At 40.8% G+C, this 18809-nt stretch overlaps 2 protein-coding genes across 2 annotated transcripts in view; one reads left to right on the top strand and one right to left on the bottom strand.

Annotated features, from left to right (window-relative positions):
- CP (ceruloplasmin) overlaps positions 1-18809 on the top strand; it is a 324621-nt gene that overhangs the window by 180129 nt on the left and 125683 nt on the right. The gene's annotated exons all lie outside the window — the stretch shown is intronic.
- The window catches only part of CPB1 (carboxypeptidase B1), a 29718-nt gene that overhangs the window by 2258 nt on the left and 8651 nt on the right, over positions 1-18809 (bottom strand). The window contains exons 4-10 of the mRNA XM_081862690.1: positions 17805-17904; positions 16648-16749; positions 15319-15420; positions 12740-12850; positions 12552-12642; positions 10902-11104; positions 89-173 (exon numbers count right to left, since the gene is read on the bottom strand). Coding sequence (XP_081718816.1) covers positions 89-173; positions 10902-11104; positions 12552-12642; positions 12740-12850; positions 15319-15420; positions 16648-16749; positions 17805-17904 — 794 coding nt within the window. The remainder of the gene's footprint in view (positions 1-88; positions 174-10901; positions 11105-12551; positions 12643-12739; positions 12851-15318; positions 15421-16647; positions 16750-17804; positions 17905-18809) is intronic.

The following is an 18809-nucleotide window of genomic DNA, read 5'->3' as shown; positions in this document are numbered from 1 at the left end:
GAAACACATGCGCAATAAGAGCAATTTATGGACTTTAATGTATTATTATACTATAACTAAGTAATATTATCGTTAGATCAGTACTTACAGATAGTGGAAGCTCCTGGCCCATATGTGTATTCTGTGCCATGCAACGTAGCCAGTTCCTTAACAGTTTCTTTAGCAAGGCGATTCTACGGAGAGAAAGTAGGTATTCAAAGTCTGAGCCCAGTTGCTCTTTTATAAAACTTTTGCTTTAAGTAACTTGAAATTGTGTGTCCTTTTTGCATGTGGACACATTAAACACTGTTCCTAAATCCTTTATCTCCAGCATAATTTTAATAGTCTTGAGCAGAGCAACATGGTGGAATGTGAGAAGAAATCTTGTAAAAATTGTACCCACAGATCTTACATTATTATGAGACATCTCTCCATATTTATCTTTTGTTGGCTTAGCAGTCATAATTAGTAAGCTGCTTGCTTCTCCACTGTGATCATAAAAATGGCAAAGCAGTCTGTGTACTTGTGTGCTCGGACACACACACATATATATATATGGACATGCAAATTTGTGTAAAAAGGAACCCATAAATTCCAACAAGTTAAGTGGCAATCCAGATTTCCAGTTCTGAGTCAACAACCACATGCTTTGTTTATTCCTAAATCTGTATACTTATGAGGTTTAAAAATAAATAAATCTAGAAGTTGGTATAATTATAAGGAATTTTTAAAATTGCTAAGACTTTGCATGCTTTGGAAGATATTTTGTTTCATGGTAGGTTTCTTAACAATTCATAAGAAATTCTGGGCCTAATACTGCATTGACATTCATGGATTGCTTTCTCTTTCAAATCCATACCGTTTAACCTCAGATTTGCAGATAGTAGATATAAGATATGTGCTGCTATTTACCGTTGCCCTTACCACATCTTGAAGTTTTCACTTACAAGATAGGGAAGCAGGTCTCTCATGCCTTTTGACAGTTAATAGATTAGAGGGAATAGTTCCCTCAGTGTTGCCCATATCACAACAGCCTCATCATTGCTGCCTAAATAACTGCCGTAGTTAGAAAGCAACTGCTGGTTTGAACTTGACCAGGGAGCTGATTTAGATCTGTCAGAAGTTGATTGAGTTAAACAATCAGTGTCAGATCTAGAACATGATGAAGAAAAATGATGCAACTCAACTATCTAACAGGAATTTAAGAAGTGACTTACCAATCTAGACCAAATTTCCATCTAGTTCAGCCTTCTCCAGCCTGGGGTCTTCAGATGTTGCTGTATTAAAATCCCCATCATGTCCAGGCAGCATGGACAACGTTCAGGGATGTTTTGCCTAACAACAACTGGGGAACCAAGGATGGTGAAGGCTGGAGTGCCAGCAAGATGCCCCTCAGATCTCTTATGGAGTTCAGGCAGCTGTAGCTGTTTTTCTTTAGCATCTCAAAAGTAAAGAGATTCTACCTGTGTAAATGGGATGAACCATGTCAGCCACCATTAATTTATTAATCACATTTATGCCCCACCTTTCCCTAAAACAGCTAAAGGCAGCTAATGACAATAAAATAGGCAAACCTAACAGGCAGACTTAAACTATACCTATCATGACAGCAACAAAGTTTGAGGGTGTGTGTGGATTTATCATACTTGGAGAAATCTTCTCAAATGATACCAATATAAATATGACTGGGATTGCCAACTATGAATAGATGAATCTATTCCTGAAAAGGAAGAGAAAACACCTAACATTCCATGCTAGAAAGTGGATAATATCTATTAACAGGGGCGGAGGGAATGAGCAAGACATTGAAGCAGCGAGAACAAAGAAGTTAGGTCTCTGAGCTTTCAAAATGACTTCATCAGGGCTGCCGGGTTTTCTGCAGAAATATCATACTTTCTTTTTTCTGTAGTCATTTGACATTTACAACCAGGTACCATTCTACAAGTTTCTAAGCGTTAGCACAAATAAGGGTTGAACAAGTTGGATTTGTTTCTGCTGGAACAGATGGGAACATCAGATGATCTAACTAAGAGCCTAGGCCAAAATATGACCACATTCAAAATAAAGCTTGAAATGTTTGTGAGAAAAAAAGGATTAAATATACATAGACTTTTACTAGCTCAATATAAATATTAAGAGAGAGCTCAAGGGAAGCCTGACGGCAAGAACAGGGAAGCTGATCCTTCTGAGAAGAGAGGCTGGTTTGGTCCTTTCAACTAAGGAACACAGTTTTTGAACATCATTCATGGTGTGCATTTGTGTGTGTGCATGAATGCATGTGTACATGTAGAAGTGTCAGGGGTGCCATAAAACTAACTGTGGAAGAAGTTGTGAAACTAGGGAGTGTACTTCTTTGCCAATGACACATTTCTTCCAAGAAACTACCATGAGGCTATATTGTGTAATTTCTGTGATAATTCTAGAACGGACCTAGCTTCTCCTGCCTTAGGGAGAGAGTAGTCTCTTTACAGAGGAAATACGTCTGAAACATTTTTTTCCAATGTATAAGGATGTGTGTTTACTGGAAGGACCCAGTCACTGATTCATGGTTCTTTAGAGTGCATCTGAAAATAGGCTGGGTATATCTGTGGTTTTTTTCTGGCTACCTCCATTCTGCAAGCAGCTGGCAATTAGGCAGGCCTCAGTGAAATTTAGACTACCCTAAGAGTTACTCTTAATTCACAGTAAACAAGGACAGCTCCAAAAGAACCAGGTAGCTCTACATTTCCGCAGGAAAAAATGTTTGGTTAGCTATATTTTGATAGCAGAATGTTGTCTTCATGTGCTTTTGATAGGACATAAGAAACTGACAAAATAAGTCCTGGGCCTTATGCAGTCATAGAGTTGCATAAAAGGAAGACCTACACAGAGGAGACCTATTAAAATTAGTGGGCTTAAATTAGTCATCTCCATTAATTTCAATGGGTCCACTCTGAGTATGATTAACAATGGATACAACTCATAGCTGCATTCTGACTTTTCATAGAAACCCATCAAAGTGGTTTACAATCATACATAAAACCATACAATAAAAGCCATATAAAACCATAGGGGAAAAATAAAATAAAACCAAACATCAATTGTTGAAAGAACCTTTATGCTCTGGGTCTGCTGGAACTTTGTCACAAATTGGATGTGTTATGTTTGACTGCTACAGAAACTATCCCAGACAACAAGAGTCCATTTACTTTGATAGGATGGCAAACCAAGGACTCGTTGTTGCTGTTTCTGTCCAAATTGTGACTCATTGACAACGGTTTTGTGCCAAGGCAGCCCATAGGTATATAAAAATACAGTGGAACCTTGCTTGTCAAAAGTAATCCATTCTGGAAGACCATTTGACTTCCAAAACATTTGGCAACCAAGGCACAAAGGGTTGTTGGAAATTTCCACTGAGAAAATGGAAAAACACGCAGCGTAAGCCACTCGACTTCTGAGGCACGTTCAAAAATGGAAGCAATTACTTCTGGGTTTTTGGCCTTTGGGTTCCGAAACGTTCAGCTTCCAAGGTGCTCAAAAACTGTATCTAAGCAGTTGAAAGGAATAGTATGGTTCACTGAGCACAAACAACTGCGAAAAAAAAAAATGCCCCAGTGGGTGTTCATCCAGATTCCTCTTTTAAAAAATCACCACAGGAAAGAAATTCCATGAAGGCATCCGCTCTTAATACCATTGCCCTTTTCAGAGAGTCATCAAACACATGAAACAGAGGGAGAATTGGATCACACCCATTGCCCCCCATTCCTGACCTCCATGCATTCATGAAAATTGCTTGAATAGAGCCTACACATTTACAAGTTACACATGCATACTTAGGCTGTTTTCCTGTGATCCAGAACCATGCAAAATAGGAATGGACCAACTGTGGCTCTTGGGGTACTGTTGGACCATTACTCCCAAAATCTATAACCATTGGCCATGTTGGCTGGGGCTTATGGGAGCTGGAATTCCAACAACATATGGAAGGCCACATGTCCCCCATCCCTTCTGCAAAATAGTCATGTGAACAGAGCCAAGGTGAGTATGAGTTGTGTAGATTTTGGCTTCAAATGAACACGTGGAGATGGTTGGCAGGGACAACAGCTGCAAGCCTAATTCTCTCCCATGCACTCAGTGATTATTTGGAAAGGTCTTGTGCCTTCAGATGTACAATGACACTTCTAAAATAGATGGGTGTGGAAAGAGATGTTAAGTATGATAAACAGGCATGTATGTCAAAGATTGTTGTTTGACCACACATCTTATCACACGTGGAAAAAGATAAAATGGGCAATGCACATTTTTCTTTAACGTATTAGATGTCAAAATGAAAATAAGCATCCAAGATAAGATAACGCTTTGATAAATCTTTCTTCTTCACTTCTGGGATGATTTATAAGCACTTTGTTCCACCAGAGACACTCACATAAAAGCCACAAATCCTTAGGCCCTCCTAATAATTCCTTTTCCAGGCAGAACTCAGAGCTCTCCTCCTGTGCATATTTACTTGGAAAATAAATTCTATTTTTTTCAATTGGCTTGGATCCCTAGTTATAGAGCTGGTTATACAGCTGCCTTCCCTGTCCACACTTTCTTGAGTCTGAATAAACAAGAATGACTAACTACTGAATAAACATGCAAGCACTTTGCCTATAAGACATATTTACTATATACAATATTACACTATGTTACATTAGACAGCATCTTTTTGTTTATCAGACTAAAGACAAATCACACTTTCACCCTACAGAATCCATACTGGCTGGAACTAGTTCCAGTTAATTCATTGGAATAAATCAGGAGTACAGTGGTACCTCCGGTTACATATGCTTCAGGTTACATACGCTTCAGGTTACAGACTCTGCTAACCCAGAAATAGTGCTTCAGGTTAAGAACTTTGCTTCAGGATGAGAACAGAAATCGTGCTCCGGTGCCCCATTAGCTAAAGTGGTGCTTCAGGTTAAGAACAGTTTCAGGTTTCAGAGAGAAACAGAACTAACTATGGTTAAAAAAGTAAAGTACCTAGGGGTAAACATAACAGCAAAAAATCTGAGTCTATTTAAGGATAACTATGAAAAATGTTGGTCTGAAATTAAGAGAGACTTGGATAGTTGGACAAAATTGAAGCTTTCTTTGTTAGGCCGAATTGCTGCTATTAAGATGAATGTATTGCCAAAGATGTTGTTTTTGTTTCAAACATTGCAGATTGTGGACAAGACAGAGTGCTTCCGGAAGTGGCAGAGAGATATCTCTAAATTTGTCTGGCAGGGCAAAAAGCCCAGAATTAAGTTTAAGATATTAACTGATGCGAAAGAAAGAGGGGGCTTTGCCCTGCCAGACCTAAAGCTGTACTATGAAGCCGCAGCTTTCTGCTGGCTAAAAGACTGGCTACTTCTGGAGGACACTGATGTACTGGACCTGGAAGGCTTTAACAATGCTTTTGGTTGGCACGCATACTTATGGTATGACAAGGTTAAGATCAATAAGGCCTTTAAGAACCATATTGTCAGGAAAGCAGTATTTAAGGTCTGGACAAAATACAAAGACTTATTGGAAAACAAAACTCCAAGGTGGCTTTCACCTCTGGAAGCTAAGGCCCGAAAAAGACCCAATATGGAGGCCAAATGGCCAAAATATTGGGAAATATTAGAAAAAGATGGAGACAATTGGAAATTGCAGAGTTTGGAGAAAATGAAGGATAAAGTGCGAGACTGGTTACATTATGCTCAGATTAAAGAAGTCTTTAAAAACGACAAAAAGTTAGGGTTCCAGGTGGAGAAATCGAAGTTGGAAACAGAATTGTTAGAACCAAAGACTAAGGTACTATCAAGAATGTATAACTTGCTGTTAAAATGGAATACACAAGACGAAATGGTTAAATCGGCTATGATAAAGTGGGCACAGGACATTGGGCATAACATTATGTTTGAGGACTGGGAAAGGTTGTGGACCACTGGGCTGAACTTCACTGCATGTAATGCTCTGAAGGAAAATGTAATGAAAATGATATATAGATGGTACATGACCCCAGTTAAACTTGCCAAAATATACCATTTGTCTGATAATAAATGTTGGAAATGTAAAGAAAATGAAGGAACATTCTTTCACCTCTGGTGGACCTGCCCTAAAGTGAAGGCCTTCTGGGAAATGATATATAATGAGTTGAAAAAGGTATTTAAGTATACCTTCACCAAGAAACCAGAGGCCTTCCTTCTGGGTATTGTCGGCCAGAAGGTGTTAAAGAAGGACCGAACATTTTTTATGTATGCAACAACGGCAGCAAGGATACTCATCGCTAAGAGTTGGAAAACTCAAGATCTACCCACACTGGAAGAGTGGCAGATGCAGCTGATGGACTATATGCAACTGGCCGAGATGACTGGCAGAATCCGAGACCTGGGAGAAGAGAGGGTTGAAGAAGACTGGAAGAAATTTAAGATTTATTTACAAAAATATTGTAATTTGGTCGAATGTTAAGAAGGATGCTAGATCACAAATAATTGTCCACCACTGAATTAGATCTGAATTTGACGATAAGTGAGATTAAGGAAAATATAATTTTTTTGGGAGAACTGCTAGATTTTACTTAAATGAGCGGATATAAGATTGTAAACAAGATGGTAATTTGCTTGGAAAATTTTTTTTTAACGATGTAAGTGGGAGCGGGAGACGTGAGAGTCCAAAGAAGTGATAAAATTATGTTATGATATAAGTAATGTTGTTTATTATTTATGCATTTGTATTCAAAAAACTTTAATAAATATTTATAAAAAAAAAAGAACAGTTTCAGGTTAAGAACGGACCTCTGGAATGAATTAAGTACTTAACCCGAGGTACCACTGTATATTTACATTTTGCTATTATATTTTATATAATTAAGTTAGGTGATTTAAATTATTTAAATATTTAACCGCCTGGCTTTTAACTGAACAATCATTTAAATGCCAGTCTATTTACACCTTGCAAAATCTCACTGAAGCTACTTTTTCAAGCTCTTGGAAGAATAGGAGAAAAAAAGATTCTCTTAAGTGCTGAGCAAATCACACTGTCAAACTATTCACTGGTTTTGGATACAGACCAGAAAGAATGTTCGTGTTTACATTTCTTCTCCTTTTAAAAAAAAACAAAACAATTTTGCAAAGACAGAAGCCACGCTTTTAAAAGGTTTCCTTGTGGCGGCTATAAAGAATAAGCAGCCACAGACCAAGATATCCCAGGAGCAACATATTGGGTCACATTTGAACATGATCCAGGAAACTGTACAAAAGAACATTAAGGAATCCTCAACCTGAAATAAATGAGGCCTGTGGCCTTCCTTTGGCTGGGATACAGTTCCAAGAATTGTGTAACTGGTTCCATGTACCCAAGGAGACATTGGACTTGTGTTTATTGAATGTCCGGCTTTGGAAACTCAGGGGGCTTTCAAATAAAGTTTGTAATATGGCATGGGAATCTGGTGCTTCAAAGTGCGTGTGTGCACAGGGAGAAGGGAGGGTGGGGAAAGGAAAAATCCCCATTGGTCATGCTTGAATCCTTGACTATGCCAAAAGTAGCTTGTTGGATCCCAGCCTAAGAATCAGAATCAGAAGAATCTTTATTTGCATCAGCCACTAGCCATAGCAATAAAATAAAATGAACTGAGCTGAAGATAGAAGTAAAAACTTCTACACAAAATACATTCTGGAGGTTTACACCAGTAATCAAATACTGTATTTTTCGCTCTATAAGATGCACCAGACCACAAGACGCACCTAGTTTTTGGAGGAGGAAAACAAGAAAAAAAATATTCTGAATCTCAGAAGCCAGAACAGCAAGAGGGATCACTGCACAGTGAAAGCAGAAATCCCTCTTGCTGTTCTGGCTTCTGGGATAGCTGCGCAGCCTGCATCCGCTCCATAAGACGCACACACATTTACCCTTACTTTTTAGGAGGGAAAAAGTGAGTCTTATAGAGCAAAAAATATGGTAATATATCTTATTCTTATTGCCCCTGCTAATTTTTTTTTTTTTTTTTTACAGTTTTTGCTGTCATCTGATTATCTTGATCTGCTAGAAGAAAGGACACAGTAGTAACGGTTGAGCGACCTGGTATGGATAGTAGTAGAGGGGTAATAACATCACTCCTCAAATCTTTATAAAGCGTGCAAGCTAGAAGCACATGAACAACTGATTCGATACTGCCATCTCCACATAGACATAATCGTTTTTCCAGCAGAATTTTTTTGAAATTGACTCTCAAGTACAGCTGAAAGCAGTATACTTAATCTTGTGTGAGTGAAAGCACACCTGTATTTGGGAATTCTTAAATTTTGCAACTAGGGTGCCAATGTGTCAAAACGACTAGGAGGAAAATAATCAGACCATGGACAAGATTTCCTTATTGTGGCCAAATTATTCATTCTGTTGCTCAATATCATATAGGCGCTGTCTAATTAAATTATTTGCTTTACTGAAGCCCAGTGTTAATAACTGTTGTGGTGATAAACCAGAAAAGTAGAAACAATTTTAGTCCAAATGGTCTCATGACAATCTTGTGATACTAAGGGTAGTAGACCGGTGGGGTTTAAATTTAGCCAAAGCCAATAATTAAATGTCCTACACCAAATCTGTAATTCAACAGAGGGGAGATTAGCCGCCAAGTGCAATGAAGCATTTGGAACACAGGATGAAACAAAAAAAAATTGCCTTAGGAATTTAGATTGAACAGCTTCTGTAGATCCAAGGTGAGCAACTGTCCAAATCGGAGCCCCATATAATAACTGTGCTAGGGGTTTAGCTTTAAAAACTTCAAATGCTAATGGTATGTGATTGCCACCTTTTGTACGGAAAAAGCGTGTCAGAATTTTGGCGCTTTGAGACACTTTATCCTTCACATATTTCTGTTGGCTGAAAAATAAGGCCAAGTTATTTAAGACTTTAACTTGTTTGATCAACTGATACCATCTATGGGCCCTACATATAGTTTCTTGAAGACACCATGTCTTTAGTTTTCTTGTAATTCTCTTTGGCAGTATCCTGATAATGCCCTCATCAATCTTTTTAGGTCCACTTTTGTTTGCGATAGAAGTACTGTACCTAAGTTTCTCTTTTGCTTTAGACCAAACAACGTGTAATGTTAGAAACATATTTGTCAGAATCAAAGGCAAACTGAACGAGGGGGAAACGACTTAGGTTCTACAGAATAACAACTTTGTGTCCTGAGAAAAAACATAATCTGGCATAGCACACAAAAACAAAATCCCTTTTTAATGGAAAAAGAGAGAGGCTTGCAGTGCCAGATGTCCAGGGCAAAACCATTAATCTGTCCATTCTCTCTGTTTCTGCCTCAAAATTCTGATATTTCCACTTGGGAGACATTGTAAATCTGTCAGGATTCTACCACTGCAGAGGGCCAGATTTTTGCTTTGGCTTTGGCCTTCTGGCTGATGAGCAAGATATTTTTTTTGTAAGCCCTCCCTTTTGTTTGTCATCTACTGTGTTTTCAGCCAGCGACATCAACTCATAACTATTTCACAGTATTGAAGTAATTTTCTTCTGGAAATGCTGTTGCTCTTTTGAAGGAAAAAACCAACAACTACAGGGGACCATCAACAAAGAACAAAGTACATTTATCATCTGGTCTACTATGAGTGTAAACAACGCTGGATATCACTCACCATGTTCCTAGGCTTCGAATGTTGCAAAAGAATGGGTTGCATCCAGTCAAGGCATCCCATGAATATAAGGGCTTCCAGTTGTGCAACGAAACTTTCCATCCCTCTCCCCTTCCCACGTGCAGCTCATCACCCCCCAGATCTGCTCTGAAGGGTTGGGTAAACCCTCAAAACAGATCTGAGATGTGTTGGGTGGGGGAAGGAGAAGAGAGGATGCTCCAATATGCAAATGGGAGTCCTTGTGCAGACAGGACAACTTTGCTGGCTACAACCCCACTGGTCTTCAGCATGTCTTAGTTGGGAATTGATGCCAATAGCTATTGCTGTGCATCAGCCAAGACAGAGAAGGAATGCCAGTTCTCACGGTGTCCCTTTATATTAAAAGACTGATGGAAGCTTGGATGGAACAATTGGTGATGAAGCTGTTGTTTTCCTGAATCACTGTATACTTTCCACAGTTTTTAGCTCTCAGGGCTTGTGCAGTGCCTAGAAAGCATAGGTTGGTGCACTTTCCTGCTTGTCCTGTGCCTTCTAGGCATGAGTCCAAGTGGTTTTCTGTTTGTCCTGCTACATCCCCTGGGAAAACTCGCTCTTTAGTGCTGAATCGGAGCAAACGTTAATCTGTGGAAAACCTGACTGACATTGCTGCAATTCAGCAGTAAAGATCTGGTTTTCCCAGGGGAAAGGAACAGGACAAGTGGAAGTGTGGATGAGCCCTTAGTTGGAGCTAACTCACAGAACTGTAGAAGCTCAGGGCCACAATACCTCAAGGACTGTCTCTCTCCATATGAAGCGACCCAGACCTTGTGATCATCATCTGAGGCTCATTTTCATGTGGCTCCTCCAGGAGAGGTCCAGAGGAGGGCAGCATGAGAACAGGCCTTTTCTGTGGTGGTGGTGGGGTCAGGGCAGTGTAAATACACTGGTGGAGCCAACCCAACCCATGTACCAGCTGACTTAACTGCGGCCCTGTCCTAGTAAGTGAATGCAACACCGCTGCTGGGAGGCCCGTTCTGCCCCATTGCCTCTTCCCAGAGGCTGGGCCTGATGCATTTTAGCCTAGGCTGCATTTACAGGGTTGTTGCACAGACAAAATAGGATCAAGGGGAAACCACGTGTGCTGCTTTCCTTACTGGAGGAAACACAGGATATAAAAGTACTAAAGCAATCAATAAGAGGGAAATCCATGCATCATAAAAACACCCATAGCCCAAATGGTAACCAAGGGGATATGTTCATCACAACCATTTTAACTTCAGAGTAGTTATCAGCCATTTTGTATCTACTTACCAACTCCACGTTGTTCTTTGCTACCTCATATGAATAAGAATATGGATACAGCAGCAGCTGGGAATAGGAATGAACGGTCAAGTAAGCCCTGATGGTCGAGAGGTTCTGGCGAATGAAATCAGCCAAGGCTTTGGTCTCTTTCTCTGATTCGGGGGCACTGCCGCAATATGTCTCATCACATGGCCTCTTTGAAGCCCCAAGAGCTGTGTGCAGCAGGAGAAAACATGGATGCATGAAATGAGGCAAACCATGACAAGGTTCTAGATCAGGTGTGGCCTTCCAAATGTTGCTAAACTGCAACTGTCATCATGCCTGATCACTGGCTATGCTTGCCGGGGCTGATGGGAGTTGTGGTTCAACAGCATCTGAAGGGCCACTCCTGTTCTACAGTGTTGTCCTAGATAGTTGTCCACTCCAGGGAAGATTCAGAATTGGAGCTCCAAAATCCTTACTATGTCCTGTGGACTATGGGAGGAATTCAGTGTCACGCCAAAACAAATGTCCAGCAGGTTGACCTTCCCATCATGCCCTGTTCTGAGGTTCTCCTGACCTCCCACTGATGATTGGAGGCATGAGGGAGAGAATGAGAAAGCTCTGTTGTGATAGTGGGAACCTGTGTGCTGGCTGCTGCTAGTGGAACTATTTAGTTGAATCCAGTCCTTTGTTTTTCTCTCCTTCCCCACAACTGCTATGTATAAGAAAGCAGGAAAGACCATTATTCCCTGGCAACCACAATGCCTTATGTTACCTATACATTACAGCTCAGAGCCTGTAGCTCAGGGGTTAAGCACATGCCTTTGCACACACAAGGTCTCAGTTTCCATCCCTATCATCTTCACTAGGAAAGACTGGAGTTGCAATTGCCAGGAAAGACCTCTCCCAGAGTCCCCCGTGGTAGATCATACTGGCCTATGAAGACTGATGAAATAAGTCAGTTTCTTGTGCTGTTTTTGAAATGCTATACAGTGGTACCTCGGGTTACAGACGCTTCAGGTTACAGACTCCACTAACTCAGAAATAGTACCTTGGGTTAAGAACTTTACATCAGGATGAGAACAGAAATCGAGTGGCGGCGGTGGCACAGCGGCCGTGGGAGGCCCCATTAGCTAAAGTGGTACCTCAGGTTAAGAACAGTTTCAGGTTAAGAACAGACATCCAGAATGAATTCAGTTCTTAACCCGAGGTACCACTGTATTTAACATTAATCTATGTCAGGGTATGAGTCTGTGAATCTACTGAATGTTATTTTGACACATCTCAAAATGCAAAATACTTGACATGAACCAAGTCTTTTTAAGGTCTGAGGGAACTCAGCAAAATTGACTAAAAACACTGAGCAGTTTCTATAAATCTGTTAAGTCCCATTGTGCTCCTTGAAATAAGTCCCATTGTGTTCCTTGGTAAATGGACATAGGATTGCAGCCTTAATCTCACACTGAAAACAAATGCTCAGGAATTCAGCTTCTCCCAACAAGAGAATGCGACCCTCTAGGTAATATCCTCACCCTCTGAAACCTCACACATTATGGAAGCTCTAGAACTTGAGAGGTTGTGCCAAGAACTGTGGACCTAACTAGAACTGGTACTCCTACACTTGGAGAATGAGTCAGTTAGAATTGGGCAATATATTTCTTCTCAGGATGTACTTACTGCACCATTTGGCGTTAAAGTTTCTGTTAGGATCAGTACCAATGCAACTACTGCCGGGATTTAGAGAACGAGTCTTCCTCCACATGCGAGACTGAAATGCAGTATATTTGTGAATGTCAGTTTTGCAGGACTACATATTCATAAACTAGCGTTGAGCTTCATATTCAGAAAACAAGTATGTTATTCACCTTAGTCCAAGTGTAGACGTAGCCATCAATATTCAAGACAGGCAACACATAGAAATCCAAGTTGTCCAGAATCTGAGTCATGATAGTTTCCTTCCCATAGGTGCGAACAGCCTAAGTATAGACCAAAGAGATAATAAATTAGGGCAAACCCAAATGACTCGGGACTCAGCTACATTACAGTATAACAGGGGTAATCTCAGGCCCACGCCCAAAATGTGGCCCTCCAAGCCTCTGTTTGGCCCTGTGAATTCTATAAAGGCCACACAACCCTCGCAAAAATTACATTTTTCATTGCCTGTCTGGAACATGTCCTTGAACTGTGACAATGCCTCTTGCTTGCTGGAAAGGAGGAAAGATGTGTGGTGTGTGCATTCTTGTGAATAGACTTTTGTGTGGCTGGAATGTAACCTGCAATACAGAGGTAGGATTCACAGCCATTTCTATGCCTACATTTGTACCTGGCCCTGTCCACCACTGTCATGCTGTCCATGAGGGAATGTTCCTCACTCCTAGTAACTCATTTAAGAAGCTGAAGCACGGTTAAAGCACAGTTTAAAACTAGAAGGCCCAGATGAGAAGCCATAAGTTCCTTAACAGGTGTGTTTGTGTGTGAATAGAAAGGTCTTCAACAGGTGCCATCTCAGACCCTCCAAGTGTTCCTATTTTCCAGGGACAGCCCTGGATTTCCGTAAGCTGTCCCGGTTTCTGATTCGATTCTGGAATGTCCCACTTTTCCTTAGGGTGCCCCTGTTTTCATCAGATAAGTGTTGGAGGGCATGGAGTTATGTGACCCCCAAGCCAAGAAGACACTAAGTCTACAACCTTTAGAAGACATCTGAAGGCAGCCCAGCCCTGTATAGGGAAGTTTTTTAAAATGTTTAATGTTTAATCCAGTCAGATGGGCAGGGTATAAATAATAAAGGCTTATTATTATTATTATTATTATTATTATTATTATTATTATTAAATAAGACGTCCCTATTTTCATTGGAGAAATGTTGGCGAGTACACCATCTTGATGAAGCTAAATTATGAGCTTGCTGCTCTGAAGGGTAAGACTGATAGTTGTAGTAACCCGAACTGCTAAATGAGGTGACATTTCATCCTCTGCTGCATTAACTGGGAGAGATAAGGGGAGAGCATTCCCAAAGACATGTCTGGAGTGTCACTTTCAATTTCCAGGCCTGGCTCTGCACATATATCTGAGCGGACATGAGGGGAAGGCCTGTCACCACTGGGTGCCTTGCCAACACTCTCAGGTCAACTATTTCAGCTTACTTGATATGGATCGTAAAGCACTTGCTTCTGCAATGACTTCTGTTTTTACATTTTGTGCGCGTGTAGGAACCTTTGCTAAATCTGTGGGAATCGAAACAGCTGGAAGTTGAATTTTAGGATTGTTCCGTCAAAAACAAACACAGTCGAGCCTCACAGATGCAAAAAATCACAGGCTTCTTCATAATACACTGAAAGCTCTCTCTTTCACCAGCTGTGCTATTTCAGAAGCATACGCATAATAGAAAATAATTGTAGGGATACTTTGAATTGGCTCAGGATCACTAAGATGGGGAAGGGTTGATACTGTGTGTTTTCAGCAAGGGCACTAGGGACTATAATAACTTCAGACTGGAGAAAAGAGGGTTAATATGACACAGAGCTCTCTAGCATCCTGCCAGGCCCTCTTGGGACCATGTGAGATTTTCTCCCTTGCTGATCTCGCTCTTTCTAATAGCAAACTTTGGTACCGAGTGCCAAAGAAACAGAAGCATGCTTGGTGGAACCCTGTGGTGTGCAAAAAGGCACCTAAAGGAGTATTGATTCAAATACTAGGATCCAGAACAGAACAGTAACCTAGGCTTCTTAACAACTTTAATGAGATTAATTGACGAGACCTTGGAGAAGTTGCAATTAAAAATAACACCTTACTTTAGAATTGTGTATTCATTATTAGATAAGCTTCATATGTAACAGGCTGATCATTATATTCTAATGATATGCTTTTAAGAGGTCTTCATACATTATTCCATTTGTTCTAGTACTTTTTTCTTTAGAGGGCATACCTCTCTTTTGTGTAATAATTGTATCATAATTACCTTCCTCTAGTTTCTCAGACAGGCACATAAAGCTGCATAATATCCTTTTGAAAACGGGGCAACACCATTTTCATGTTGCAGATTCTGAGGATTTAGCTCTGTGTGCTTACATCCTTTATTAACATGTTATCACCAAGCATTTTAAGGTGAAGAAATTTGATTCAGCATTGGTCATTTGTTTTGTATTTTATGATTTTATAATCTTAGGATGTTATTGGATATTTTCCCTATGAGTTGATATTCAAACAAACAAACAAACAAATATCAGTAATGGAAGGATACATTTTAAAAATGAGTAATAATCAAATGATAATATTTATGGAGCCTTAGAGGAAAAAGGAGCACCTGAAGACCTGAAAGAAAACATTAGGAAACTTAGAAAAAGGACCTGCCAATAAGTTCTTTTTATGACAAATCATTCCTGCTTCTAAGTGTGTCAGTGGTCTTGGTTACTGATTTTAGTGAACAAGTATTTTGCCCACTAACCTCTCTCACAAACCACTGGCAGAATGCAGGTGAGATCCATTCTCTAGCATGGAAGCCACAATCCATAAAGATGGCTTTTTTATTCACACCGGGCTTCCCCAACTGTAAACATAAAAACAAAACAAGGCAGAATTAGTAATTTATATTGAATACTAATAGGCCATGTTCTCTATTCAGATGGCAGCCTCAGGCCTCACTTGAGATGAGCAGGGAGTTGCATTGCTGGAAGTGAAACTTAACTCTGGTTGGATTTTCTCACCTCTGGTGTGCTGGACCCATATTTTATCCCAGCTGATAACTGTATATTTTTAGAGTTCAGTTAGCTGTGTGACATGGCTTATACATCTATCTACACCTTTTATATAAATAGTAATGCATAGGGTGACTAAAAGTGGATGGAACATCCTTATCATTCTAGTTGTTGTGTAAAAGAGGGATGTCTGCCTTACAGAACTGAGACTGGCTCCATATGCTGAGATTTCTTCCGTATTCACACCTATATAGTAGATAATGGATATGGGGGAAGTGTTCTGAAAAAAGGAAGCCATCTTTCTCCTTAAGAGAGTCACCATTCATAAAAACTGCCCAGCCTGGGCTACTCCCACATTGTCTGCTGTCAGCTGGGATAGCTGAGTTGGTAGAGCAGGAGACACTTAATCTCAGGGTCATGGATTCACATTGCTGGTTGGACCATCGTAGACCCTTCTAGATCTACAAATTCTACGGCTCTATGATTATCATGTGGGGGGGCGGGGCTGAGGGAAGGAGGACCTTGCATTCACTCAAGCATCAAAAAACTTGGACTGTAAAGGTGTGATATTCCGAAACATCGACCTGATACTCAAAATAAGAACATATTGAAACTGATTTCTTTTGTTTGCTTGAGAAGTATGATTGTAACGTCTCAAGAAAGGAAATGCTGATTAGCTGTTTGCCTCCTGTTGCCAGAAAAAAAAGAACAGAGAGAAAAAAGGGGCTGAAGATTATAGATGACTTTATAGCAAATAGGTTTACAAACAACAGATGGAGCACACAGTTATACAAAGGTAGATTACCATTTACCTTGCTTACAGGAACACGGTTAAATTTATATGTGCAAACTGTCAAAAGACTTTTATTACGGTCTGGGCTGTTTAGGAAGCCTTTACTATCAATCAAAAAGGATAAAAATGTCACCATAAAAGAACTTCACCAAAATCTGCTTTGGTTTCCTGAAGAATTGATTGAAAAATACAAATCTGGAGCATGCGAGGGCTTAATAAATATTGTTGTTTCTTATGTGTCAAGAGAAGAGCAAGCAGACTGGATGAAGAAATGAAAAGCAAATACCTTCAGGAGGTGCATTGAGCGTCCCTCATAGGTTGTTCCTATCTGTGACAGGGAGACAAGATCTGGGTTCTCCTTTGCAATATTTTTGATCCAAGCCTCTATCTGTTGAGTTAAAAAAAAGGTAAATAAGCATATTTAATAGCAAAAGGAACCACCTAAATATTGAGTCAGACTACTAGGTCTACTACTGTAGGCCGGTAATATAAATGTTGATTTGATAGTGCTTTCTCCAGGGCCACCTTTTCCAACTCTGCTGCTAATCAGCATTTAAACTAGCAATAGCACCAAAACTTGAAATTAGCTGGCATCTAGTAGGTTTGTAATTCTCACACTTTGACATTTTAATAATTCAAACCATGATGGACTATATATCAATTTATATTTATTTCACCTGCATGATTGGCATATTTCCTACATCTGGCATGGCTGATCAGTCAAACCCTGCCATCTTTCCTCAAATGACGCTCAGTCGTTTTTTTCCTCCTGTTTTTCCTACTGTTTGCAACGCAGCCTCATGCATGATGATTTTACTCAAACCCTTTAGTTTCTCCCTTGGCATTGTTACCAACATGCCAAGTTGTGCAATGAAGAAGCATTTTTTTGTCACCAACTTCCACAGCCATTGCCTTTGCCTGTGGCTTCCACTTCATACTGTTGCAAACAAAGCATGTGTAAACATAGCCTCTCAGAGAAGGATGCACTGTGAAGCATGATGTTGTGATGCAACGTATTGTGCATGCTGTGTTTCCAAGATTCACTTTGGTGATGCACATGCTGAAAAATATGAAGGGAAATAACAGAACACCCCTGCCTGTGTTTATAACCCTTGGATTTGTAACTCAGAAGACAAACTATATATTATGATGGGGTCAGTATGCTAAGCACTAATTCCAACTGGAGATACCAGGAATTGACCCCAGAACTGAATACACACAAAGTTTGCACACTATCCCTGAGTTGTAGGAGAGAGCAATTGCCCTCATGTTTTGCATTTGGGCTTCCCATAGGTCTCTCCTTGGCCATTGTGGGAAACCAGATGTTGAACCAATTTTGGCCTTGGGTGTGATCCAGCACTGCTCTCTTTTATGTTCTTATGTTCATAGCAAAACTACCATTAGGAAGCAGAGGGGGATAATCAAACGTGAACATTTTTTTACCGTTTCCCAATTGTTATATTTTTCATACTGATGTCCAGTAGCCCGGATATGACTGTCAAACTGCCCATCAAGTACAGCCTGAAGGTTGTCAATCAAAACTCTGCAACAAAGCAACAATATGGACCAAGTCAAATGGGGGACATTTCAATTTCTACTGCTGCTGTGTCTCCATTTCTGCTTAACACCCCCGTGATTACTGTTCATATGTTTACCACCACTTCTTCCCCTTCTGCCTGCAAATGCTATCTTCATGCAATGCAGCTTCCCAGGTTGGGGAGAGATGAGAGTTGGAGGAAGTTTGGAAGAAGAAGAAGAAGAAGAAGAAGAAGAAGAAGAAGAAGAAGGGGAGGAGGAGGAGGAGGAGTTTGGATTTGATATCCTGCTTTATCACTACTGTCAGAGCTGCCCGAGGTCCCAGCTCACAAAGGACCAACGCCAGTTCGTTGTTATATATAAAAGTCTTTATTGAAGTTCAGTTTCGATTTTAAAGCCGCGGCGCGCAGCTCTACGTCTCAAACTCTAGACCGCTGAAGCTCCGTCTGAATCTCCTCCCCCCTGACACCAGTTTAAGAATCTAGCCTTGCTCCACCTCTTCCTTTGCTCTTTTCTCCTCTGGGCCCGCCTGTCCGCTGGGGTCTCGCCCTTTCTAGACTCTTCTGACGCTGAATCCCCTGAGTCTTCCCCCTCCCTCCGGCGGGCTTTAGGACCTGGTTCCCAATCCGGGTTTCCTGCTGTGCCGCGCGCCTGTACATTCGAACTTGGCGCGCGCGCTCAGCCGGCAACCTTCCTCCTGACCGTTACACTGCTCCTGTCACTGCTTCCCCCTTCGGAGAGGCTAGCTGGACCTGACTTCCCCTCCGTTCCCTCACTCTGCGATAGAGGCGTGGCCAGCCCCGATTCATCTTCTCTCCCTGCTGGAGGAGAAGCTGGCCCTGATACATGGGACTCTTCCCCCCCCACTACGCTCTGGTGGAGGAGCTGGTCCTGATCTCCCGCTGCTGCTTT

This window comes from Podarcis erhardii (assembly GCF_964252035.2).
Source record: "Podarcis erhardii genome assembly, chromosome: 5".
NCBI lineage: Eukaryota > Metazoa > Chordata > Lepidosauria > Squamata > Lacertidae > Podarcis > Podarcis erhardii.
The sequence above is the reverse complement of the archived record's forward strand: the minus strand, read 5'-3'. Positions and strand labels throughout refer to the sequence as shown.